The sequence below is a fragment of the Bidens hawaiensis genome, unplaced genomic scaffold (genome assembly GCF_021521415.1).
Source record: "Bidens hawaiensis isolate Kalapana, Puna unplaced genomic scaffold, B.hawaiensis_p1.1 tig00016461_1, whole genome shotgun sequence".
NCBI lineage: Eukaryota > Viridiplantae > Streptophyta > Magnoliopsida > Asterales > Asteraceae > Bidens > Bidens hawaiensis.
Window position 1 is genome coordinate 66,049 of NW_027492509.1, and position 27,270 is coordinate 93,318.

The 27,270-nt window shown below is 35.1% G+C and overlaps 1 protein-coding gene and 2 pseudogenes across 3 annotated transcripts; all 3 read right to left on the reverse strand.

The window, feature by feature from the left end:
* Positions 1-826: 826 nt before the first annotated feature.
* On the reverse strand, positions 827-3,830 carry LOC143551559 (cytochrome P450 CYP749A22-like; annotated as a pseudogene). Its single transcript, XR_013138523.1, has 5 exons — positions 3,418-3,830; positions 3,116-3,339; positions 1,827-2,059; positions 1,366-1,743; positions 827-1,284 (listed from the first exon to the last, which is right to left on the reverse strand). The product of XR_013138523.1 is annotated as a cytochrome P450 CYP749A22-like (transcript).
* Positions 3,831-14,256: 10,426 nt separating this feature from the next.
* Positions 14,257-18,466, reverse strand: LOC143551558 (cytochrome P450 CYP749A22-like). The gene is made up of 5 exons (XM_077041962.1): positions 18,193-18,466; positions 17,897-18,120; positions 15,405-15,637; positions 14,951-15,329; positions 14,257-14,869 (listed from the first exon to the last, which is right to left on the reverse strand). The coding sequence occupies exons 1-5, from the start codon at positions 18,464-18,466 to the stop codon at positions 14,441-14,443; spliced, it is 1,539 nt and encodes a 512-aa protein (XP_076898077.1). The 3' UTR covers positions 14,257-14,440.
* Positions 18,467-19,928: 1,462 nt separating this feature from the next.
* Positions 19,929-23,273, reverse strand: LOC143551560 (cytochrome P450 CYP749A22-like; annotated as a pseudogene). The gene is made up of 6 exons (XR_013138524.1): positions 22,621-23,273; positions 22,325-22,547; positions 21,441-21,609; positions 21,090-21,180; positions 20,628-21,006; positions 19,929-20,543 (listed from the first exon to the last, which is right to left on the reverse strand). The product of XR_013138524.1 is annotated as a cytochrome P450 CYP749A22-like (transcript).
* Between the last annotated feature and the right edge of the window lie 3,997 nt (positions 23,274-27,270).

The following is a 27,270-nucleotide window of genomic DNA, read 5'->3' on the forward strand; positions in this document are numbered from 1 at the left end:
AAGAGTAACTAGATGTTTCTTGACTCTTAACGCTAGCGAGCGGCTAGTGACATTTCCACTAGCAAATTCACATATTTTTGTTTTTTTTTTTTTCTGTTTTAGTTTGGATCAAAATTTGATATCTAGTTAGACACGTAAATATTACGTGATAGCAGCCCGCATCAATACTGATGCTTCAGTCTTTTTTGGTTTGGCATACCATAGAATTACTAATTTGACCTACCAGATGTCCATATGTCACAAATGAATGGCTGAATTTAACTAAAAGAGCTCTTTATTTATTTGGCATGTTTTTGTGAAGTTTTAATGCATGTTTTAGCCATCAAGTAACCTGTTTAAGCCTAATACTCTCAAAAACATAAGTAACAGCTTTAATGTTTTTTTAAAAACTTTTTTATGATTGTGATTAATAAAGAGATGGAATCATTTAAAGAGTGGTTGAAGCATTCACAATGTGCTATTAAATACCTAAAGTTTGGTGACACAAATACTAAATGCCACTAAATTAAAGTATGTGCCAAGCAAATATGATATGCATAAAGTGTCATTAAATCCTAAAATAAAGTGGCACAAATGCTAAATGCCACTAAAAGTGTGTCATTTCTGCCAAGCAAATGTGACATATGCATAGTACCATTTTTGAACGGCTAAACTTTTTATAACACAAGAAAAACACTGTTGTCATTTTAAGGCTTGTTGGCCATCTCCAACAATTACAACCCTATTTTGGATAGTGTACCCAGACAACACAACTAGAGAAGATACATGTTTTAAGGTAAATGTAAAATGTCACGTGGAATCAATAATGGAAATGTAAACAATTCATTAAGCATACACTAGCCACAAGAACGGAGCTTTAGAGAGGTTGAAACATTATCCGAACACCATACTTTGGCGAAGCGTAATAAGTTGAACCGGTGCATGGACATAGTTTGGTGAGACAGTGAATCTATAACGTTGTAAGATCATCGAGAGGGCTATTTTAGCTTCATTTATCGTGAAATTGGAGCCTACACAGATTCGTGGTCCATAACCAAAAGGGAGGAATGCTCCTGGATTCTTGTTAACCACATTGGCAATCCCTTCTGAGAATCTTTCTGGTTTGAAAAGATGAGCATCTTCTCCCCATATTCTCGGGTCGTGATGGAGTGTTAATGTTGGTATATGTAGATCTATGTTTTCTGGAAGAACCAGATTTCCAACGTGTGTTTCCTTCAAAACTTTTCGGATCGTAAATACAGTAGGAGGGTACAAACGTAGTGTCTCGTTGATTATCATGCCCAACTGTAAGATAAAAACACACAGTTACCAAACATGACAAGAAAACTATAACTATAAATGATTTTTTTTTATAAATAGTATTACTTTCTTAAGTCTTGCTAATCCTTCTTGAGATGGATTTTGATTACCAAATACTTCTTGAACTCTTCGCGTGCTTTCTCTTGCCATTCAGTGTGGATTCCTAGAAGAAGAGTAGCCCACGAGAGCAAAAGATAAATTGTTTCATGCCCCGCAAGGTAAAATGTTCTGCATTCATCAATAATATCCTGTATGGAGAGCTTGTAATTTTCATCAACATCATGACACGAGTTCAGAAGTATCCCAAGGTAATCGGTCATGGAGTCGGCTTCATCTCCTGAAACTATCATATTTTCTCTTCTTCTTATCATATTTGTAATTGTGTCTCTAATGCATGCTAGGAATTTATCGATTTGTACATCCTCTTTATCTTTGAATATCATCCTGTGAAGATCGAAACAAAAATGATCATTTTCTTAAGTTGTGTTATTTTCTTATATAGGATAAGGTAGATCAGGTAGAGTTACTTGAAGACAGGAATCCTAGTTTTGGATAACTGTTTGGCAGCTAACGGAATTAACGCCCTCTGATTTTGGAAAACTCGATTGCCCTCCTCATAGTTACTTCCAAATACGATTCTTGAAATAACTTCAGATGCCATTGTGTTGAACACTTCGTAGACGTTTCTCTCTTTTGGTCCAACATCTTTCCACCGTTTTAACATCATGTCAACGCTTTCCACCATTGCTGGAACGATGTTCTACAACCAAACAAACAAGAAAAAATTACTTTGATTGTCCCCAAATGCATGTTGTTGCCTTCATTGAAGAAAATGACTTTGAATCCCACGTGACCTAACCCATCGACTTTTCTAGGCTTATTAGTTAAAGAAAAGAAATGGCCATTTGTCGGCGTACAACTGTGTTACAAAATTGTATTCTTTCCACAGTTTATTAAATCAAATTATAAAAACTATGTATCATATTATAATATTGATGATGAAAAGCCAAACAATTAAGCCAAAGGGCTTCTGGCCTACCTTTTGTTGAGTGCTAACTAAGAATGGGTTTACGTGCGTTACATGGTGTTGGACACGCATTTATCCCCGGTGTAAACAATGACATCTGCGTGCCTGGTGGCGAAAATAAAATGCATAGCTGAACTATTCAGTAATTTTAAATATATAATTTTTAAACCAGCCTGTTTTGGCCCGAGTCCCATTCTGACCCAACACTGTTTTAACCCGAAACTTATTTTGACATGACCCTTTTGACTCGATCTCGTACCCACCCGAACAGAACCAATTTAACCCATTTTTTGTAACAACTCGTTTCGGCCTTAATTTGGTTTTATACATGACCTGAGCTCACCCGACTCGACATGTGTCGTATCTAACTTGTAATCATTGTAATCACATAACATGTTAATTTTGAAAATTAAAAAAAATATCAATCTCATACACAAATTAAAAAGAATAAAATGCTCGTTTTTATGATGTAAATTTTTATCAAAAAATATTAATATGTGAACATGTTATGACCGTTGAAAAGTCGTGGAAGTAATTGGTTTTGAATTAGGGAGTATACGTATAACTATTCCTTAAATTAACAAAAAGTGAATTAAGATGAGAGACCAATGTTGTATTTATATTTTGAGAATATAAGACATTGGTGACCAAAAGACCAAATTGCCCCTAATAAATAATACTTTTATGCATTATATATTGTATCTTAACCAAATAGTTTTGTACATTTTATATTTTAAGAGGTACTTGCTTTATATAGTATAGATATATATATGCTTTGTATGAACTTACTTTCAACCGTTCACCATTGAAAGCATGGGTTGCTAATTTTCGTTGTTTTGCCCATTTGTCACCTTGAGAAAAAACTAGTCCGCCTCCGAATACCTTGTTGGATATAGGACCCATGTCTTGTCTCCCCATTGAAATCTCTCGAATACTCATTATTTCTTTAAGAAGCTCTGGTTCTGTAACAATTAACTCGGGTTGAGGACCTTGCCAATAGAGAATATTTTTCCCTGCATCAAAACAAGCATTTACATCACACGTGGCTTTATTCACAAATGCAAATTGAAAATACTATGAATAATACTAACCGTATATGCGCAACCATGAATCCAAGTGAGGTTGAACTCGCGGGAATATGTAATGTGACATGTCCATGGGAGAGCTTGTTGACTTCTTTATCATGTTGGAAATCTCCTTGGCATTCCCATACATGAAACTGTAAGGAGGTCCTCGTATTCCTTGTGAACTCATTACATGTGTTATGCGCATCGGAACCCACCAAAACTTGTGAAAGAACTTGAATAGAGCTAAGAAGGCTATAGAACATAGTAGGCCTATCAAAACACCCAAGAAAGTCACCATTTTGGTAACAGAAGGTGTGCAGTGTGGAGATTTATGTGCATATGATGAATTTTTGTAAACATATACATGTATATATATTAGCTTTAATGACTACGAATTGAAAGAGACTACGAAGATTTCTGCTTTAAAAATTATTATTTTTTTTTTAATCTTTGTGGCTCCGTCCTCCAACAATTTATACAATAGATAATGTCACAGTCCAAGTTCAATTCATACATGCATGTCACTGTTATGGAAAATTTGAACAAGTCGTATTTCATAACTAACGAAGTATAGGTTGGACAAAAGAAATTAACCCGTTTCGAAGTGCAGAATCTAAGTATAGTGTCGAACAAGTTGGTGTAACTGTTGAGTTCTACGGTGGTGAACTTAATGGAGTCAGTTATAGTGATCCTGTTACTGTCAAAAAATATGCTAGACGCGCTCAATTGGGGGAAATTTTTGAATTAGATCGTGCTACTTTGAAATCTGATGGTGTTTTTCATAGCAGTCCAAGGGGTTGGTTTATTTTTGGACATGCTTCATTTGCTTTGCTCTTCTTCTTCCGACACATTTGGCATCGTGCTCGAACCTTGATTAGAGATGTTTTCGCTAGTATTAACCCAGATTTGGATGCTCAAGTAGAATTTGGAGCATTCCAAAAACTTGGAGATCCAATGGTACACCAGAGGTGCGTCCTTCCCGGTCCTCTCGTACTAGGGAAAGGTCCTCTCAATGCTCTAACGCCCACACCGGATATGGACCGAACTGTCTCACGACGTTCTGAACCATGCTCACGTACCGCTTTAATGGGCGAACAGCCCAACCCTTGGAACATACTACAGCCCCAGGTGGCGAAGAGCCGACATCGAGGTGCCAAACCTTCCCGTCGATGTGAGCTCTTCGGGAAGATCAGCCTGTTATCCCTAGAGTAACTTTTATCCATTGAGCGACGGCCCTTCCACTCGGCACCATCGGATATGCGCGGGTTCAATTCCCGTCGTTCGCCCAGGTTTTTATAATTTATTTTTCTTCTTTTGTGTTAAGCTTATTTATTTTTTTAATAAATTATTCCCTACAAAAGGATTTTTTTTAGTGAACGTGTCACAGCTTCCTCCTTTTTTTTGTAAAGACGAAGAAAGAAATTCTATTTTCTCTCCTATTTACTATGGCGACGAAGAATCAAATTATCTTTATATTTATTTATTTTTCGACTTTTTTTTTCCAAGTGCATGATAACCACAAGGGGTTGTGGGTTTTTTTCTACCAATTGGGGCCCTCCCTTCACCACCCCATGTGGATGGTCCACAGGGTTCATAACTACTCCTCTTACTACATGGCGCTTACCTAGCCAACGCTTAGATCCGGCTCTACCCAATTTAAAAAATCCTCACCCTCCTCTTGCCTTCCCTTTATATTTTGATTCTCACTAAAATTTGGATTTATATTCAAATTAAAAAAAAGTAAGTTGCTTGGGATAAACCAAGGTTTCTCTTTATATTTATGATAAAGTATCAAAAGCTCTGGAAAGAAAAAAAATTTCAGATTTGATATGAGGCGATTTAAGATTATTAATTTTTCATTCATTCCCATCCAATCAAAAAAGACTTTTTTGGAATTGATTTCGGAATTTGAATCAATCGGAAGATAAAAAAGACCATTATTATGAATTTTGTCCCCTATTTTGGTTTGGTCCTTATTAGGTTCAACCTGAATATTTTTATTCAATTTCCAACCCAAATATTTTCTATCTGTATTTTTTTCCATATATATATAATTGCTTTTTACTAGATAATTCTTGATAGGAATATTTTTGAGTATGTTAAAAAAATTTTCTTTCTTTCTGGTGGAATTTTCTTGCTTCTTATTTGTTTCTAATGATGATCTATAAATATAGGCCTTCTTAGTTTCAGAATAAATATAGTTATATGATAAACGATCATATCTAGAGTTTTTTTGAAAATTTTCTTCTTTATTTGGTAATAAATAGACTTTCGAGTTTTGTTTTTTTTTTGTAATAAAATAATTGGTCTTTTTCATAGGAATACCATTTCTTTAGATCTTTATTTTGAGACGTTTGACATTTCTTTTTTCCATTTCGCCCTTTTTGTGGGACTAAGCACTAATAATTTCAAACAAATTAACCACTAACCACCTACCGTACAAGTCATCAGGCTCGTAATACTCACTTTCAGGCCTAATACTGTATGAACCAGCCTCCATTTCTACTTCCACACCCGTAATCGACCGATAATTAATTATTGATAGAAGCTTCTTTCAAGAAATTACGGGGAGATAAAGAGATATGGAACATGACAACTCAGACTTGATCTAAGTTATGTCCCAAATCAAGGAGGATACATGTTTTAAGAGGGTTTTGTTAGCAAAAAGATGGTCTTGCTCTTGCTCGAAGACGGTCAGCTCATGGTCAACTGATGACCGGAGGCAAAGTGCACCGGTTGATAAATAATAATGGCACACAACACACAAAATGAGATTGGGACCTGGAAAGTGTGCCCGCTAGTCCAGCACAGGAGTACAAATCATAATTTTCTCTTTTTCTTTAAATCAATCAACTTTCAATAGACGTATATATGTTTTAATATCGTATAATTCGTCAATAAATGTTTAACTTATTTTCCTTTTTTTTATCAAATTAAGACAAATGAAATATAGAAGAGCTTGGTTAGTATTTAGTCAATTTATTTTTTTTGCAATATATGTGACTTGAACTCTTCAAAGATACAATAATAACTATAGACAAATATCAAAGTTTTGTATCATAACAGTCTTTTTATGAAAGATTTTTTAAACTTTTAGGTAAACTATTTAATGTAAATAACAATGTTCTCATGTGATGGTATGGTTAAGGATACTTTTGCCAGAATCTTTATCCATGTCCTTTACGCATGTTCGATTCACCTTTGCAAAAGAGTATTCTTTTAGCTGAATTTTCTTTAAAAATATTTTTTTAAAATTTGTTGAATTTTTCTCCTATGAGTTGCTTCGACGTCGGCTTTGTTCTTTTTTTTTTTCAAAAAAAATAATAAAAAAAACTCTTTCATGTTGATGTTGATTTTTGTGTGCTTAATAATTTATATTTACCATTTTGTGTCAACACCATCAACATTGATCAAATTCGCTTCAGTTCGTGACACGTTGGAGTGTAGTTTTTGTGCCATAATCCGCAACCGACCAAATTCGCGTCAGTTTGTTGCGGAAACACATTTGTTCCCTTAGATATGTTAATTGTTTTATATAGGTGTTGAAGAATTTAATTTTTCTTTCTTAGTTCTGGTGTTGTCACCCCGATACCGATCAAATTTGCGTCAACTCGCAGCCACAACGTGCGGTTTTTACCAACATGCTACAAGTTGATTTGAATATGATTTTTTTATCATAAGTTGTGCGAGTGACGTCAATTTTATTTTGTTTGTTTACTTTTTTTGTTGTTACCGTAACGAACCTAACGGATACAAGCTGAATTCGCGTCACTGCACCGCCGCAACGCGGCAAGTTGTTACCTAGTCATATTATAAAAGTTGGTTACTTTAGATATGTGTAAAAAAACCGTTGTGGATCATACCCGGATCCAATGCTACTTGTAAAACCGATTTAAACCATCCCGGTTCCAACGTGGCCCAAACCAACACTACTAAAAGGTTAACTAATGGAATGTTTATTTTACAAAGACAGTTGCATTAGACCTTATGCAACATTTTTGTTACATAATGCATTGTTTTCTTTTAAATGCAACCTTTCCAATATGTAACTCTTTGGAAAGAGTTACATTAGGTAAAAAAATGTTGCATTAAGTCTAATGCAACTTCGTATGAAGTAATTGTCTTTTTATAAAATAAAGGTTGTGCTAAACCAAAATTTTTGTAGTGCGATACTTTGCATATCAGTTCTCCATCTTGTCACCCAAACTGGTTCACAGTCATCACCGCTTGAGCAAAACCCGAACCAACCAACCTAATCCTATACTTTGTATATCGGTTTCCCTCTCGTCGGCAAACCGGTTTACAAGCCTCATCAATTTGAGTCAAACCCAGTTCCAACCCAACCCAAGCCACCAATTTGACCCCAAAACTGGTTTCAACCCTACCCAAACCCATTTTGAATATTTTTCATTTTACACCAAAAACGTTGTAAGACCCGAATCAATCTCCTCAAACCGGTTTTGACCAAAGTTGACCAAATCACATCAGTTAAAACCTGAACTAGTTTCTAATTACGGAAAAAAAATCTAGACACCTGGTGAAAGTTAAGTGACTTCAAAAAGGAAAAAAATCTAGAAATCTAGAATCTCAATTTTAAACAATAAGGAATCTAGAATCTCAATTTTATAAAGAGTTTTTTTTTTAAAAAATTGTAAATTGTAAATTCTAGACTCCTCATTGTTTGTAGTAGGTATTTGAGTATTTTGTAATGCAATTTTTATTTTATATTTTTATTTTGTAACGTTTTTATTTGTTTCAAATGATTCATTTTATTAATATAAACAATTAAACATTAACAATTCTCGTGTAGTATATAGGTTCTAGAGCTATAATAAACAAACGATTGTTGGAGGTAATGGAATGAAAGAGTATGAAATTGGTGAATGAATAGAATAAACAATAACATGAAATGTATATTATCATTCATTTTTCTTATTTAGTTAACTTATGAGAATGAGTGAATTATTACTTTATGTTGTCCGGTGTTAAAAAAAATTGTAAGGATGAAATAAAAATAATAAAAACATCTATATCTCAATTTTTTTTACCAAATTAAAAAAAAATACTGCAATGGCGACGGTGATGATAGCTCTGGTGACGAAAATGATGGTGGCGGTGGCGATGGTGGTGGTTGTTGTGGGGGTGGCGGTGGCGACGGTGGTGGTGGTGGTCAGGCGGTGGTTGTTGTTTGGGTGGCGGTGATCAAGTGGTGGAAGTGAGGCGATGGTTGGGTGGCGTGATGGTGGTGTCGATTAGGTGGTGGTAGTCAGGTAGCAACAGTGGTGGTGGCGCCGGTGATGGTTAGGCGACGGCGGTGACAATGGTTGCAGTGGTTACAGTGATGATGGTAGCGTCGATGTTAAGGTGGTGGTGGTGGTGGCAGAGGTGGTGATGGCGACGGTGGCAGTCAGGTGTTGGTGGTGGAAATGGTAGTGGTGGTTGTTGTTGTGTGGTGGTGGTTGTTGTGCGGTGGCGGTGGAGGTGGGGGTTTGGGTGGGGTCAAGTGGTGGCGGTGGTGGCGATGGTAGTGTTGGTTATTGTTGTTAGATGCTGGTGTTGTTGAGAAAGTATGGTGAAGAAGGAATGTAATGGAAAAAAAGGGGGATTGGGAATGAATGCTTTTAATGGAATGAGATTTTATTTGTAATGGATAATTCTTTTCATTGAGCAACCAAACACTACTTTTTTCATTCTCATGCAATGAATTATTTCATTCATTCTATTGTTCATGCATACCAAACGTTACCTTAGGTTTACACTCATAGCCTAATTTTTCTCATAATGGTTTTGACCCGAGACCCATGGATAGCTAGGATGAATAAGATGAAAGATTTGAAAATTAAAAGAGAAAGTTGGCTAGGATTGAATGTGATTAAGACTAGGGCTGTCAATTCCTGACACAACCTGAAACCCGACACGAACCCGACACGAAAAAATATAGGTTTTGGGTCGGCTAACACGACCCGTTTTCTTAAATAGGTCAACCCGAACCCGACCCGTAAAAAATATGGGTCAACCCGAACCCGACCCGTCAAAAAGTGGGTTGACCTGTTAACCCGTTTAAAACTTTTATAAAAGTTAATATTTTGATTTTTGAGATAAAAAGTGTTAAATTTTAATGTTAAATAATATGATGTATAATTTTTCATACATTATTAACTTTTAAAAATTAAGCTAATTACTTATTAAATATTTTTATCCACTCTTCACTTTCCAGTATTTATATTCTATTAGTCATAACCGTCTATTCTTTTATTATTTCCATTAGTTTATTCTTATGTTAATCAAAATATGTGAACCTAAGTTTGTTAAATGGAAATGAGAGATAAATACACAAAAACAATTAGATCTATCACAAAGTTATTAAAATGTTTTATATGAATAAGAGTAACTGATTGTATAGGTTATTAATAAGCCACTAGATATTAATCATATTCGTAAATGAACGTAAAATGGGTTGACCCGAAACACAACCCGAACACGACACAGATTTAAATGGGTCGACACGACACGACACGACACGACACGAATAAATATATGGGTTGGGTTAGGGTTGAAGAATCTCAACACGCCAACCCGCCAACCCGGAACCTATTAACCCGATAACCCGTCAACCCAACACGATTGACACCCCTAATTAAGACATCTAAACATCATTAATTTTTTGTTTATTAGATAAGATTGGTAATCAACAATTGACCATTTAAGGGAGTGAGTACCTATAAGACACCCGAATCTCATTAAGCCGAATGTCCTTTGTTGTAAGCATCAAAATTTTATATTCTATTTTTGTGTGAATAACTAAATATGAGTTAGAGGGAAGAGCGAAAGGGATTTTGGAGGGATGCTATGTCTTCCTCTTTATGTTATTTTGTGAATGATGCCTCAATCTTTGCTACAATACTTAGAAATTGACATTTTGCGATAGTATCTTAATTTTTGTATTTTAATAATTGTATTTTTTTTTCCAAAGGAGAACTTTATTGAAAACGCCCAAACGGCCCAAACACCAACACGACAATTACAACATAATGTACACAAAAGTTTCTGACTTTGTGATAAACTTGTAATGATATATTTTATTTATTTATTTAACTGTTTCATTTATTTCTGCCAAATGGTTGAATGAACGGAATTCTTTTTTAATTTTATTTTTCAGTGATGTGTTTGTGACGGATTAATAATTTATTTGTAAATCTAGCGACGCTTCGTTTTTTATTTATCCTTCTCCGAATCATTCATCCGGCGCTAAAGTGTAAAAAGAAAACAGCACTAGTTCTAAAATAGTAAATGAAAAATAAGAAATCATATTTATATATTCCAGATATTAATGAGAAACTTAATTAAAAAAAATATAACTTCTATGCATCGGGTATATAATTTATGAGAAAACTATCAAGTAGGCATGCTGACACCAAACTTTATAAAATAGGCAAACGAGAAAAAAAAAGTAATTAATAGGATTTAAACTCATAACCTTCTTGGGCTAGGCACCAAGTCAAGTCCCGTATCGATAATTAACACACAAACTAAATGAATAACTCTCGCTTATATTAATCAGAAAATATCACTCAAAAAATTGATTACAATATCTCAAACCCTAACTCGGTTTGACTCTTGATGAATCCTAACTTGGTTGCGTTTAGATGAACCATACCTCGGTTACATCTCGGGTGTGCCTCTTAGATGAACCCTAACTCAGTTGCATCTCACACCACACCATCTATAATGTCTAACCTATTTTGTTTATATAGACTAACTTAACTTGCTAGACAAGACATTACCTATTATAATTACAATACAATTAGGAAACATAACCACTATGACCAGCTTGTCAACATTGGTCCCTCAAGTTCACCGAATTGTGACTTAGAGTCCGAAATTACTTCCAACAATCACCCCGTAATTTCTGACTCAAAATAAGTGATTCTTCAACCCCGAGCATGTCTCTTTTGTCCCGTTTGATTTGACCCATGAACTTGACCTTCTCGGTTTTCACAACCATCTTGGCCTTCATCTCCCTGGGACATTTCTTGATCCATAGATGTGTTCTTCGGCTCACCCGAACTCGACTACCTCTGTAACCCTATCCCCGACCATTCATTCGGCCGTATGAAAACGCATAACCACTCCTTTGGCAGCAACCCAGTCATCTAATCGAGCGAACAACAATCTTCCTTGATCTTCTTTTTTTCCCGAATCAAAACACAAACAAATCTTTCAAGTCAAAATCCTTGGCCAAAACATAAGTCGTTTAACCCGTTTCAAAACGAACTCCCTTTACTCCGGTCCGTTTGAACAACTACTCAGCCAAATCAGCCCGAACCTCTTTCCGAAACCGAACCCGCTCGCTCAAAAAGTAAATCAAACCTTGGTTAACCTTACTTGCTTAACCCAACAAAATACGAACTCTGAATTAAACCCACTTGTTCAATCTAGATAAAACTAAGGAATTAGTGTCGAACCAAACTTGTTAAACCAACAAAAAAAATAAAACTAAAACCAACTAGCTTTACTTGAATTCCTCGTAGCACCAAAATAAAAGGATTCATGATATAATGCTAAATGTTTATGTTTCCCTTGTATATTTTAATTAATATTTTAATAGTTTTTATTCGTTTTTAGTTGAGATTTGTATACTACTAACGTTTTTATGTTTCGTAGGTTCCGAGATTTGATCGTGATTAAAAAGGGCGAAAAACGAGCTAAAACGAGCCAAGACGGAGATCCGGAACGCGTCAGGAAGGTGCCAGAACAGAGAACCGGTCAGGACCGCCCCCCTTGGTGGAGCACGCCGCGCCGCGCGACCGGGGAGGCCAAAGCCCGTTGCGCGGCGCCTAGGGAATGTTGATGGGTTTTTAATTCGTTTTTGCTTCTATTTGGGCCTTGTTTTGGGTAAACACTTTTAACTTAAACCTAAAGATAACTTGAAGCCCCTAGCCGAAATTGGGAGTTCTTGGAGCTATCATTCGAGTTTCGTGGTGCTTTTGAACGCAAGAAGACAGCCGGTGAAGAGTTACACGTTCACGTTTGAAGTTTACGGGTTTTATCATCTTCGATTCCCCGTTCTTTATATTTTCACCATGTTTTCAGTATTACTTGTTTTGTTTGAAGTTCGGTTTGATTTTGTTTCGTTATGGATTTTATGTTCTAAGTAAACTGTTGAGTTTTGATTTAATTGATGCGTATGATTGATTGGTTTTGTTTACTTGAATTTATTGTTTCACATTGCCCTTGTTGATTGTTTCATAGGATAGGGTTTTGTTAGGTCATTTACTGTGTGTTCTTGACTAGTTCGTGATTAATATCGATTAAAATCTTAGAAACAATAAAATCAATTAAACAGATAAAAGTGAGCTGCTAGTCTAAAAAGCTGTAAGGTGATAGGCTATTGATAAATCTTTGCTTGTCGGGATTGCTAAATTTAGTTCTTCGTAAGGAATCCGTCTAGGTTTGATTGTCAGCGTAGTCTATTAAGTTAATTGAGTCTGCTTTGCTATCTTTGAATTCCACGTTGTAAGGTAGGTTTTCGTCATAAAAGATACTTAGACATAAGCTATTAAATAACCATAAGGAAGTTTAATTAATAAACTGGTGAGTCTTAAAACTTGTTAGAAATCCATAGGCGTCTTCTTGAAGTTCAAGGGTCCTATTCGGGTTTTCTGTCAAGGGTCTATTTTATGATCCAGTTCCATAACTTGGGTTTTCCATTTAATTAATAACCGTAACTTTGGAAATTCTGGCATGGGTAGTTATCTTTGTCGTCTGAATTAATCTAAGTGTTTAATTGTTTATTAGTTTAAAATTAATTAGGGTTAAGGTTTATTAATTAATTAATTAAGTTTAAGGTAATGATTATGTTTTATTATTATCATAATATTTAGGGTTAGGGTTTTTATATTTTATTATTAGTATTAAATTCTCCCTCAAATATTATTAATAAATAGTCGTGTCTTGTAGTTGAGTCTTGTTTGCTAATTTCGTAATTTAAAAAGTCTCGTGTGTTCGATATCCGGACTTACTTAGCTGTACTAGAGTCGACCGGTTCACTTGCCGGTTAGTAGTTTAGTCGAGTCTAAGAGTCTAGAATTTATTACTTAGTGTCTAGATTAGCGTAATTTAGTTAATAATAATTAAACTATTTTTAGCACATCAATTCACCATTTGACCTTTTAATTTATTTAACCAATCAAAGTGAATTCTGCATGAATTCCTTTCCTTCGCAGATCACAATACCAATAAACAAAAAATAATCAGTAGCGATCAAACCTTTCTTTTCTATCAAGTCTTTGATCGAGCCGAACGTTCTCTACAGTAATCAACAACTTTTGATCACAAATTTAACTCCGACTCGGCACCATAACAGCCGCATGCTGTTTCCGCTGTATTCAGATGAAATCTTTTAACCGACAACGAGATCGTTCACTATCCATATTATCTTTATATTTTTGTTCGGTCGTTTGATTTACCGCACCCGTCTCGACACGTTTATCGAGAGCAAAACCGTTCGGTGGTCGTTTGGAACCTACACTAATAATGCGTGTGAATCACATGTAATATTATGGATAGGTTATTAAGATTAAGGTTAAGAAGTATATATAAAATAATATCCAAGTATAACTCCACCAGTTTGGTTTGTTTGAAGCTTTAGTTTTAACTTTTAACTCAGCATATATATTCTTTGAAATTTAAGAAGTGGTCATCAAGCCATTTCCAAACATTCAATCTTCTAACTATGTTATTTACATTCTTCAAACTACATCACAAATTATTATCTTCAGGTTGACCACCAACTACTTGATTCTTCAATCTGATTGGTGAAAAACAATTATTTCTTTTATTTATTTTGAAAAATATAAAAGAAATTAAATATAACAATAATTGGGTAATGATCGATAGAGGTATTATTACTACATATGGTCTAACCTTCTGACAAATAAAAATAGAAAAAGAAATATGTTTTAAGGTAAATTAAAATCTGGCATGGGATCAATAATAAAAATGTAAACAACTTAGTAAGTGCACACCGGCCACAAGAAGTAGAGCTTTATAGAGGCTGAAACATTAACTGAACACCATACTTTGGGCAAAGCGTAATAAGTTGAATCGGTGCATGGACATAGTTTGGGGAGACGGTGAATCTATAACGTTGTAAGATCATTGACAAGGCTATTTTAGCTTCATCTATTGCGAAATTGGAGCCTACACAGATTCGTGGTCCATAACCAAAAGGGAGGAATGCTCCTGGATGCTTGTTAATCACATTGGCAATCCCTTCTGAGAATCTTTCAGGTTTGAAAAGATGAGCATCTTCTCCCCATATTCCCATGTCTTGTTGGAGTGCTAATCTTGATATATGTAGATTTATGTTTGCCAGAAGAACCAGATCTCCAACGCGTGTTTCCTTCAAAACTTTTCGGATTGTAGATAATGTAGGAGGGTAAAGACGTAGTGTCTCGTTGATTATCATGCCCATCTATATGATAAAACACACAATTACGAAACATGACAAGAAAACAATAACTACGAAACGAGACCTTTTTATAAACAATATTACTTTCTTGAGTCTTGCTATTCCTTCTGATGATGGGTTTTGATTACCAAATACTTCTCGAACCTCTTCGCGAGCTGTCTCTTGCCATTCGGTGTGGAATCCTAGAAGAAGAGTAGCCCACGAAAGCAAAAGAGAGATGGTTCCATGCCCCGCAATGTAAAATGTTCTGCATTCATCCACAATATCCTGTATGGACAGCTTGTAATTTTCATCAACATCATGATACGAATTTAAAAGTATCCCAAGGTAATCAGTCATGGAGTTGGAGTCATCTCCTGAAACTATCGTATTTTCTCTTATTCTTATCATATTTGTAATTGTATCTCGAATGCCAGCTAGAAGTTTATCGATTTCTAAATCGTCTTTATCTTTGAATATCATCCTGTGAAGATTGAAACATAAATGATCATGTTCTTTAAGTTGTGTTATCTTCATATATAAGATAAGGTAGATTTACTTATAGCCAGGAATCCTAGTTTTGGACAACTGTTTGGCAGCTAAGGGAATTAACACCCCCTGCTTCTGGAAAATTTGTTTTCCCTCCTCATAGCTACTTCCAAATACAATTCTTGAAATGACTTCAGATGTCAATGTTTTGAACTCTTCGTAGACATCTTTCTCTTTGGTTCCAGCATCTTTCCACCGTTTTAGCATCATGTCAACGCTTTCCACCATTGCTGGCACAATATTCTACAGCCAAACAAACAAGAAAAACTACTTTGATTGTCCTCAAACATGTGTTCTTTCTCAGATTTTAAGAAAATTACTTTAAACCTGCATGACCTAATCCATCAATTTGGTTAGGCTTAATATATAAGGTTGCATGTCACCTACCGTGTCCATTGATCGGTACATTTTGAGTCCTAATATTTATTTGTTAATTATATAAAATGCATCAATAATGCTATAACGCATATTATATTGAAGAGATTTTCATACATAATGCTTTAAACTGCTAGAAAACTGACGACTTCGTATGACTTAAATGATTTAATTATTGTATGATTTCTTATTCTATTTTAAATTGTTAGATCCATGTGTAAAGTGTTGTTTAATAAAAAGAAAACAAAAGCATCAGCTTTGAGGTTTATTACACAGAACTTAAAAGATGACGTGGGCTTCTTCATTTAAATTTGGGCTGATGGACTATGGAGATCGTTTAAGTGGCCCAGTTTAACGTCTGTACGAGGAGAAGAAAAGGGGTTGCAATACTTTGGCTGCGGTACATCATAGTTGGAGTGCTTTTGTATTCGAACATAGACATGGGCAGGTAAAGGTTTCCGTTTTCTAGTTTATTTTTATTTGAACAAGTTGAGAACTTTAGTTATTTAATTTTAATGAAAAGTTTTAATAGTGACGGTACTTATTTTCTTTGTTATTCTGATCGGCTAAGTCTCTTTGTAATCACCTCCAGGTGGACGGATGGCGGTTCGTTTGTGGTTAAACCTGATTTTGTTTAATTGAATTACTTGGATTGCTTTTCGTTGACTGAAAAATACTTTTTTGTTTAATTAATTTAAACGAATTGTGTGTGTTGCAAATATCTGTCTTTCACCATTAGATTTCGGTTTCTTGCATCGTTGGTGGTTAGGTTACTTAGGTAGTTAAGAAGGGAGGGTTCTTGTGGGTAAAGGTACAAATTTCAACTGTAGAAAGGTGTGCGTCGGCCTTGAGGTGTAAATCTGGAAAATTACCATTTCTATACCTTGGTCTTCCGATCGGGGCTAATATGAGCTTGAGTCAAAACTGGCAACCTATTCTAGATAAGTTGACACGAAACTATGAAGAAGGGAGGGTGGGTGGTTAGGTTACTTAGGTAGTTAAGGGATGGAAGCACTCAACGTCGCGATCAAAACGGCTTGTTCTGAAGGTTTATTTAAAGGCATTAAAACACCGAATAATGGCCCACTTATATCACATTTGTTCTTTGCGGATGATGCGGTTAATATAGGACAATGGTGCTCGTCGAATATTCTGAATCTTAATCATATTTTAAGATGCTTTTATGTATCCTCCGGCTTGAAAATTAATTTGAAAAAAGTACTTTGTTTGGGGTAAAGGTACAAATTTCAACTGTGGAAAGGTGCGTGTCGGCCTTGAGGTGTAAATCCGGAAAATTACCATTTCTATACATTGGTCTTCCGATTGGGGCTAATATGAGCTTGAGTCGAAACTGGCAACCTATTCTAAATAAGTTTGACACGAAACTATCAAGATGGAAGGCAAAATCATTATCGTTTGGAGGCCGATTAACTCTAATTAAATCAGTGTTGAGTAGCTTGGGGGTGTATTATTTCTCAATCTTCAAAGCCCCGGTAAAAGTTCTAAAATTACTCGAAACCAAAAGGCGTAGATTTTTTTGGGGAGGTTCAGAAGTAAAGGAGAAGATTAGTTGGGTCTCATGGAGTAAAATTATTCTGGATAAAGAACATGGCGGTTTAGGTGTTGGGTCATTAAGAGCGGCTAACAAGGCATTATTAGCTAAGTGGTTGGCCCGGTTTAGAAATGACAATACCTCTCTTTGGGTAAAAGTTATAATGCCTACTTGGATCGGCTCTGAATGAGCTTACTTTTCAGTATGTAGGCAGCGATCGATATAGCCTTGCTATTCGGCATGTAGACACCATGTTGACCTAACTATCGTTCTATTTAGTCTCCCTTATAGAGTATTTGACATATTTCAGTTTGTGGTGGTGAAAAGTCATTTTCATGGCATTCAGTTTTAAGCTTAATTGATGCACACTTTCTATGTTCATATGCGTATTTTTCAAAAAAAAGAAAATTGTTTTGAATGAATGTTTAGGTGATATTTTAACCCACTTGCCTAGCTATTTTGGAGATTTTTCCTTTCTTGATTCATCAACTCCCTTCAATTTACAACCCAATGACTTGACTCGGTAATAACTCGATAATAGATCCATGCTATATATACGAATTTTATGAACTTACTTTCAGCCGTTCACCATTGAAAGCATGAGTTGCTAATTTTCGTTGTTTCGCCCATTTATCCCCTTGAGAAAAAACTAGACCACCTCCGAATACCTTGTTGGAAATAGTACCCATGTCTTGTCTCCCCATTGAAATCTCTCGGATACTCATTATTTCTTTAAGGAGCCGTGGTTCTTTAACAACTAGTTGAGGTTGAGGACCTTGCCAATATAGAATATTTTTCCCTGCATCAAAATAAACATTTAGAACACCTATGACACATATTTGCAAGTGCACATATATCGAATGAAACTAACCATATACGTGCAACCATGAATCTAAGTGAGGTTGGACTCGCGGGAATATGTAGTGAGACATGTCCATGGGAGAGCTTGTTGATTTCTTCATCATGTTGGAAATGTCCTTGGCGTTCCCATATATGAAACTGTATGGAGGTCCTCGTATACCTTGTGAACTCATTACATGTGTTATGCGCATCGGAACCCACCAAAACTTGTGAACGAACGTGAATAGATATAAGAAGAGTATAAAACATGGTAGGCTTATCAAAACACCCAAGAAAGTCACCATTTTGCTAAAAGTGATGAATTTTAAAAACTTATATTAGCTTTAATGACTGGGAAGTTAGAGAGACGGTGAAGATTAATTTCTGCTTTAAAAATTCTCTTTTCTTAATCTTACTGGCTCCGTCGTGACGGATAAAATTGTAGTCATGCGTGTCACAATAGATAATGTAACACCCCAAGTTAAATAATAAGACATGCATGTCACTGTTATGTAATGTTTGAACAAGTCATATTTTGTAACTAACAAAGTAACGCTGGACAAAGAAATCTAAAATATTCAATTTATTAATTCAATACAAAAGTTTATTTAAACAAGAAAGTCTCAAAAGGTTTGCATAATATTGACCAAATTTTGTAAGGTTCAGTTTGTTTTTTAAGAGTTAAAATGTCTTTAGTCCGTGAACCATATTTACATATCCTTGTAGAAGAAGAAGATGTGGACCAAATGTCTGCAATCTTTAATAAAAGGATTGTTTATTTCTTATAACTTATGCGGACTGTTAAAGTAGACCTTAATTACTAATTTCAATCTTATCACGAGAAAATTTTAGCAAATAAAAAATTCGAGCGCTGTTAATTTCACTTAGAGTCAACGTCGAAGTTCGAAGTCCGGAAGTGACGACTTGCGGTGGCGATAATGGTGGCTTAGAGCAACGCGGACGAGAGATAGCGTAGCAGGGTACAATCGGTTTATGCCTCGAGTGTTGGATTTCGATCGATGGAGTAAGGATTGTGGAGGGGCAACAAAGGTGAAGGGGTGACGACCGGTGGAGGAGAGATGGGTGGTAGCTAGGGTTGAGAGTCTGTGAAAGAGAACAATGGTTTATAAGGTTAGAAGACGTAAAAAAGATGTTGGGTCAGATTTGTACAAAGAAGAGCTTGCATAGATTTTTTTTTAATGAAACATTTGCAAGAAAACAAATAAGTATTATTTAAACTCAATCCCAAACATGCATAGTTCAAAAAATTGGTTTGGGGTTTTTACCTAGTTTGTAACTACGCTACCTGTAAAACCGAACTGAGCCAACCTGTTTAAAACCATTTGATAGACACCAATAATTTTGCATATATAGTGGATATATAGATCGAAATGCTGTGCACTATGCATCGATCTACATGCAGAATAACTATGTATAACCAAAATGCCTCCTAAAATCCCTTTATCCCACCACCATAAGCATCATAGAGTAATCACAGCGCTATAGTGTTTTTAGTAGCCACATAAATAGGTGCTTAATAAATATTTCCTGCTACTGAAAATTTCTATGAATACCCCTCTTTTGCTTAATTTTCATTAACATTTTTGTTGTCCTATAGAAAATGATATGTGATTAAAAATTGTAAAGATAATTGTATATATGAACAAACGCATTGCTAAGGTTTGCCATATAAACGGATGTAGACTGAACTCGATCTCGTCTGGTTTCATAAGTGAAACCAACCATGTACATCTTTGTATGTTCGGTTCCATGAAACAAACAACGCAACTAAAACTCTCTTGTCACTCAATCTAGTGTATATGTACCCTAGAAGACAAACACAAATAGAAAAAAATATATGTTTTGAAGTAAATGAAAATGTGACCTGAGATCAATAATTGAAATGCAAACAATTTATTAATTAAGCACACACTAGACACTAGAAGCGGAGCTTCAGAGATGTTGAAACATTATCTGAACACCATACTTTGGGCGAAGCGTGACAAGCTGAACTGGTGCATGAATATAGTTTGGGGAGAGAATGAATCTATAACGTTGTAAGATCATCGAGAGGGCTATTTTAGCTTCATTAATCGCGAAATTGGAGCCTACACAGTTTCGTGGTCCATAACCAAAAGGGAGGAATGCTCCTGGATTCTTGTTAGTCACATTGGCAATCCCTTCTGAGAATCTTTCTGGTTTGAAAAGGTGAGCATCTTCTCCCCATATTCTCGGGTCTTGATGGAGTGCTAATGCTGGTATATGTATATTTATGCTTGCCAGAAGAATCAGATCTCCAACGTGTGTTTCCTTCAAAACTTTGCGAATTGTAGATAGTGTAGGAGGGTACAGACGTAGTGTCTCGTTGATTATCATGCCCATCTGTATGAGAAAAACATATAATTATGAAAAATGACAAGAAAACAATAAGTAGGAAATGAGATTTTTTTTTATATATAATCTTACTTTCTTGAGTCTTGCTATTCCTTCTAATGATGGACTTTGATTACCAAATACTTCTTGAACCACTTCGCGTGCTTTCTCTTGCCATTCGGTGTGGATTCCTAGAAGAAAAGTAGTCCACAAGAGCAAAAGAGAGATGGTTCCATGCCCCGCAATGTAAAATGTTCTGCATTCATCAATAACATCTTGTATGGACAGCTTGTAATTTTCGTCAACGTCATGATACGAGTTCAAAAGTATCCCGAGGTAATCGGTCATGGAGTCGTCTCCATCTCCTGAAACCATCATACTTTCTCTTGTTTTTATCATATTTTTAATCGTTTCTTGAATGCCAGCTAGCAGTTTGTCAATTTCTAGATCCTCTTTGTCTTTGAATATCATCCTGTGAAGATTGAAACATAAATGATCATGTTCTTAAGTTGCCATATCTTTTTATATAGGATAAGGTAGATAAAGTAGATTTACTTAAAGCCAGGAATCCTAGTTTTGGGTAACTGTTTGGCAGCCAAGGGAATTAACATCCCCTGCTTCTGGAAAATTTGCTTGCCCTCCTCATCAGGGACGGATTTATTCCAATGAGTACCGGGTCAAGCGAACCAGGTGTTTTTCGAACCGTAGTGGAGCATTTAATAGCGACTTTTTTAGCGAACCAGGTGTTTTTCGAACCGTAGTGGAGCATTTACTTGACCCGAACCGTTAAACCAATCCGAATCGTCAACCCGACCCAATTTTTTTATACGCGTTCTTATATATTTAGAGCATCTTAAAATAGCGAACCAGATAAAAAAAAATTCTAAATCCGTCACTGCTCCTCATAGCTACTTCCAAATACGATCCTTGAAATGACTTCAGATGTCATTGTTCTAAACTCTTCGTAGACATCTTTCTCTTTGGTTCCAGCATCTTTCCACCGTTTTAGCATAATGTCAACGCTTTCCACCATTGCTGGAACGATGTTCAATAGCCAAACAAACAAGAAAAATTGCTTTGATTGTCCCAAACACGTGTCGTTTCCACTCCCATAATATTTGACTTTTAATATCTTTACATGTTATTTTTTATACTAAATAAGACCAATGATAAAGGTGAATCAATATATAAGTATTGGTTACATTAGAAATTTCATTGACCTTTTTATATTCTTTTTCTTCTATTGATATTCTTGAGGGGAAAATCTCCTAAATAGGCAATCGGACAAAGAAAACTTCAAACTAGGCATGCGCCTCTTTTGGCAACAACCACCAAGCCTATTTTTCAGCATACAGACAGTTATGGTGTATGCTTGGATCGGCTACTTGGGTTGGCTCCGAATGACCTTATTTTACGCCATGTAGGCAGCGAATTGGCCTTACCGTCTAGTATGTTGGCACCGTCTTGGCGTTATCATTTTGTTTAGTCTATTGTGATGCCTACTTGCTAAACATGTTAGTTTGTGGTGGTAACAAGTCATTTTCCATGGAATTCAATATTACGCTTAATTTCCTAGTGGTGTCTGAAGAGGTTATGTATCACTTTCTAAGTTGATATGCCTATTTTCAAAATCTTAATTCGAAAGCCATATTAAATTTTATTTTTTTTACCCACTTGTCTATTTTAGAGATTTTCCCTTGTCAACAACTCATTCAACTCACAACTCGATGAGCTGACTCAGTATACTCGATAATAAATCCATGATAAATATTTGTTTTGTTCGAACTTACTTTCAACCGTTCACCATTGAAAGCATGAGTTGCTAGTTTTCGTTGTTTTGCCCATTTATCACCTTGAGAAAAACTAGACCACCTCCGAATATCTTGTTGGAAATAGGACCCATGTCTTGCCTCCCCATTGAAATCTCTCGGATACTCATTATTTTTTTTAGGAGCTCTGCTTCTGTGACAACTAACTCAGCTTGAGGACCTTGCCAATACAAAATATTATTCCCTGCATCCAACGAACACTTAAAACATCTGTGACACATATTGTGCACATGGAATGAGCTACGAATAGTACTAACCATATATTTGCAATCATGTATTTAAGTGAGGTTCAACTCGTGGGAATATGTGGTGTGACATGTCCATGGGAGAGCTTGTTGATTTCTTTATCATGTTGGAAATCACCTTGGTGTTGCCATAGATGAAACTGTAAGGAGGTCCTCGTATTCCTTGTGAAATCATTACATGTGTTATGCGCATCGGAACCCACCAAAACTTATGAAAGAACTTGAATAGAGCTAGGAAGGCTATAGAACATAGTAAGCCTATCAAAACACCCAAGAAAGTCACCATTTTTGTAACCAAAGATATGCAGTTTGAAAATTTATGTGCATATGATGAATTTTGTAAACATATGTTAGCTTTAATGACTAGGAAGTGAAAGAGACTACAAAGATTTTGCTTTAAAAACTTTTTCTAATCTTTCTGGCTCCAACCTGATGACTTTTTTTTATGGTTAATGTTCACATCACACCAAAGATGCTCCCAAACCGCTTAACCGTTTAACTCCAAGCCGGTAAGTATTATGTTCGACAACTTTGTCCTTGGTGATTGTCTTACCCCGCCATCATTTGTTTTGTTCTACAGGGATGAGTACTATTAGCTTTAATAATTAGGAAGTGAAAGAGATTACAAAGATTTCTGCTTTAAAATTTCTCTTTTTTTAAACTTTCTGGCTCCATCCTACAAAGATTATCGTTTTAATAATTTATACAATAGATGATGTAACCCTCCATGTTAAATAATTTAACATGTCACTGTTATGGAAAATTTGAACAAATCATAATTCGTAAATATTTAAGGTTGGACAAAGAATCTATAATATCTAATTTATTAATTCAATACAATAATTAACTAAACAAGAAAGTCACTAACAACTTTGCATAACATTGACCAAGCTTTCTAAGCATCACATAAAGTCACTTTCAAAGGTTTTTGTTTCCTTTAAAACCACTTAACTGTAATTAGGCATTTCAATAATGTTTAATTTATCTATAAATGTGAACTTTTATTTAAAATTAAGACAAATAAAATATAGAAGAGCTTGGTTAGTATGTAGTGAAAATAATTTTTTGAAGATGACTCAAGAGCTTGGTTATTATATAGAGGTGTAGAAAACCAGTTTGGATTTTCAAATCATTTCGTAACCCGACCCAATGCTACATGTAAACAGATTTGAGCCAAACCTACTCCAACCTGACTCAAACCAATACATTGTATATTGGTTCCCCTCTAGCTCGTCACCAAACCGGTTTAAGACCCTCACCAGTTTTGGCCAACCAGTTCCTACCCAACTCAAACCGCCAGTTTGACCTGAAACTGGTTCAAATCGACCCAAAGCAACTATATAGGGTTTTGAATATTTTCAACCAAAACCGGTCTAAGACCCAAACCGATTTCTCCTCAAACCAGCTTTGAGAAAAGTTGGCCAAACCGAATCGATTTACAACATGAAGCGGTCGGTTTTTGAAAAAAAAAGGAAAAAAATACAACTTCGTACACCTCTCTATTCACTATTACCTACCACTTCAATTTAATTTAAAAATAATAATCACTAAATATATAGTAGTGTAGATTCATTTCACTTAACTTTTTTTTAAAGAAATTAACACTTATAAAAGAAATTATATGAAATTTGGGCATCTAATGAAACTCTAGTAAGTCGATCAGTAAGTAGTAACTTTAAAGGGGAAAAAAAAAGGAAAAAGGAAAAGAAAAACTTTGATTGATTTTAATGAAACAATTCGAAAACTAGATTTACCATTGTATGAGAAATCAAGGATGTAGAATCTAGTATGAAAATCACCATTTTTGTGACTTTGTCATCATATTAGGAGCCATATAACTCAAAACGAAATTAGCCGAGAGCATCTTTCAAGCCTCTTTTTTTTTCTTCTTTAAACAACAAATACTCTACTTTTAAGTCCACCTAAGGCTATGTGTAGTAGAGGGGCTACAAATTGGGATGTTTTGCGTCATGTGGTGCCCAGTCAGCAAAGAATGAGTTATTTGGATGAAATTGATAATTGAAAGCGAATTATATCATCTTTGAATTCATCTTACACACAATAGTGTTTTTGAGGTGTAATGGTGTAGGGGCTACAAATAGTAATATATATACACACACACACACACATATAATAATAATATAAACAAACAAAACAACAGACATGCTGGGCAAGAAAAAGACCCTGCCCCCCTTTTCGCCCACTTATCGGGGGGGGGGGGGTATTCGCGCCCAAAATTCGCCCAAATCGGCGCCCACTACACATGACCTAACTTGGATATCATGGGAGTTGAACCCTCGACCCTTGAAAAAAATTTGAGTACCTATTACACACCCGAATATCATTAAGTCAAATGCCCTTTATTGAAGCGTCTTTTTTTAATACTAAATATGAGTGAGAGGCAGGACGGAGCTACCCACATGGTTTCTGAATCCAATCTATTTTTAGTTTTATTTAGAGCATATCGATTTATTAAAAACGAAAGAACTTAGATTTTTCTTAGGACTTGGATGATGTTGCTTCTTTTCCAGCTAAGAACATAAAAGAATGAGATTTGCATCGGTAAAGAATGTGTAATGAGAGATGGATTTAACGTACGTGTCGGGTCACAGCTCATATAAATTTAGTGTTTAATTATATTATAACAAATTTAAACTTTTTTTGGGTTTAAAAAAAAAACTTTTGATCAATTTATTTGTATATTTACATTTTCAACTAAAGTTATGCTTAATAAGTTGTAACTCTTGCTTAAGATGTCTAGTGTGCGATGTTGGTCATTTACAGACAAAATTGTTGGAAGTAATTTCCAACTTAATAAGCCCGTCACGTGTAGATGACCGGGTTAGACCTATTGGGCCCATGGGATTCATTAATATGTAATGGGTTTATGAGGTTGCAATTAGGGTTTTATTATATTTGGTAATGTCTTGACTAACAGGTTAGGTTAGTCTATAAAAACCAAGTTATGGTTAGGCATTATGTGAGGTGTAACCGAATTAGGGTTCATCTAGAGACACACACGAGATGTAACCGAGTTAGGGTTCATCAAGAGTCAAACCAAGTTAGGGTTTGAGAGGTGTAATCAGTTTTTTGAGTAAGATTTTCTAATTAATATAAACGAGAGTTATTCGTTTAGTTCGTGTTTGATTATCGATACGGGACTTGAAAAAATGGATTCAGAAATAAAGTAGCTAAATTTATATGTGAATTTTAAACACAAATCAGAAGCAAACAGGCCACCTTGGTTAGTAGTTCTTTCAAGGGGTAAAAAGTATTTCATGCTCTTAATATTAATATGATAACAAATTTGTTCCGACTGCCATTTGGTTCAAGCTACTAATGTACGGTTTTGTTCAGGCTGCAAACAAAATACAAAAATGGACTGCAGAACCAGCACTAACCAGTCATTTTGCAGGTAGTGTCTAAATGCAACAATCACCGAATGACACCCCATATGAAAAGGCAGTATTTTTTGACGACGCAACAAGTTTGTTGAATAATGTCGGATGTGAAAGCCGAAAGGCATGATGTAGACTGGTAAATTTGGAGGCTAATCAGATCTCACTAGTTGGTCTTTGGTGTTCAATGTTAGTTTGCTGAAATAGTAAACAGATGGCCTATTAAAATTGGTCAACAATTAGGTTATATTAGGTTAAATGGTATGAAGCCTCAACACCATTGCATATTAATTCTTTGACAAGTCGAATGGATGGATTATTGTTGGTGGTTAATAGACTAGTTTTATACTTTTATTTTTGATGACCTTCTTTTGAGTGTGTTGTTAATATTATATTATTAAAAAATGAAAAAAAAATGACCAATTCTCTCAACCTTCCTCACAACCGGGTTGGTTAGTCACCAAAGTTCACCACCATTTAAATATGAGTTGAACACATGTCAATATTTTATTGGATGATAATTTAGTTTCTTTTTTGTTTTCTTTTTACACAATTAATTTAATGTATATTTTCATTTTTATCAAATAATTTGTGAACAAATTTTCTTTTCAAATCTAAGTTTATAAACTTGTTAGTTTTTTTAACATCCTGATATAAATTTTATTGAAATCAAAATTAACTAAAAAAATGTATATTTTTAACACGGTTCTGATATAATATCATTGGTTCGTTAACTTATTGACTCAAAAAAGAATTTTATTTTTTTATTTTAAATAATAACAAAACATATTTATTTTATAAAAAAAATTGATTTATATTGGGTTGTGAATAAGAGTGAAAAGTTGGTTTGGGTTGGGCTTTATAGATAGAATTGAGAGAAATAGTTTATTTATTAAAGAACGGGTTAAGTTCGGTTGTGAATAAAAGTAGTCTAACACGTGATGTTAACAAAAGTCAGCAGTTTGATAACTATTAAATACTAAAAAGGTAGAGAGACCATTGTGGTCTAACTAAAACTATGTTTCATGTAATTATATGTCGATGAGCGATAAACAAAACAAGCATTGTTGCCTATTCGTAGACTTGCAAGGAAAACGAAATATATGTGACACAATGAGCTCATAACAAAACCACACAATCGTATGTTGCCCATGTTCATCAATGCTCACCCAATGAGGACAATAAACATTCATAATGGCAAGGTTGAGCGATAACCTTATGAATGGGGCATGTCTTACCCAATAGATCTATCAATATTTCCTCG

Bases quoted from the DNA above. Each gene is read 5' to 3' on its own strand.
- LOC143551558 (XM_077041962.1), bottom strand. From the start codon at position 18,466: ATGGTGACTTTCTTGGGTGTTTTGATAAGCCTACCATGTTTTATACTC. The intron at 18,121-18,192 runs GTTAGTTTCATT...ATTTTGATGCAG, and splicing joins TTCATGGTTGCACGTATATG to GGAAAAATATTCTATATTGG. The intron at 14,870-14,950 runs GTAATATTGTTT...TTTATCATATAG, and splicing joins GAATAGCAAGACTCAAGAAA to ATGGGCATGATAATCAACGA.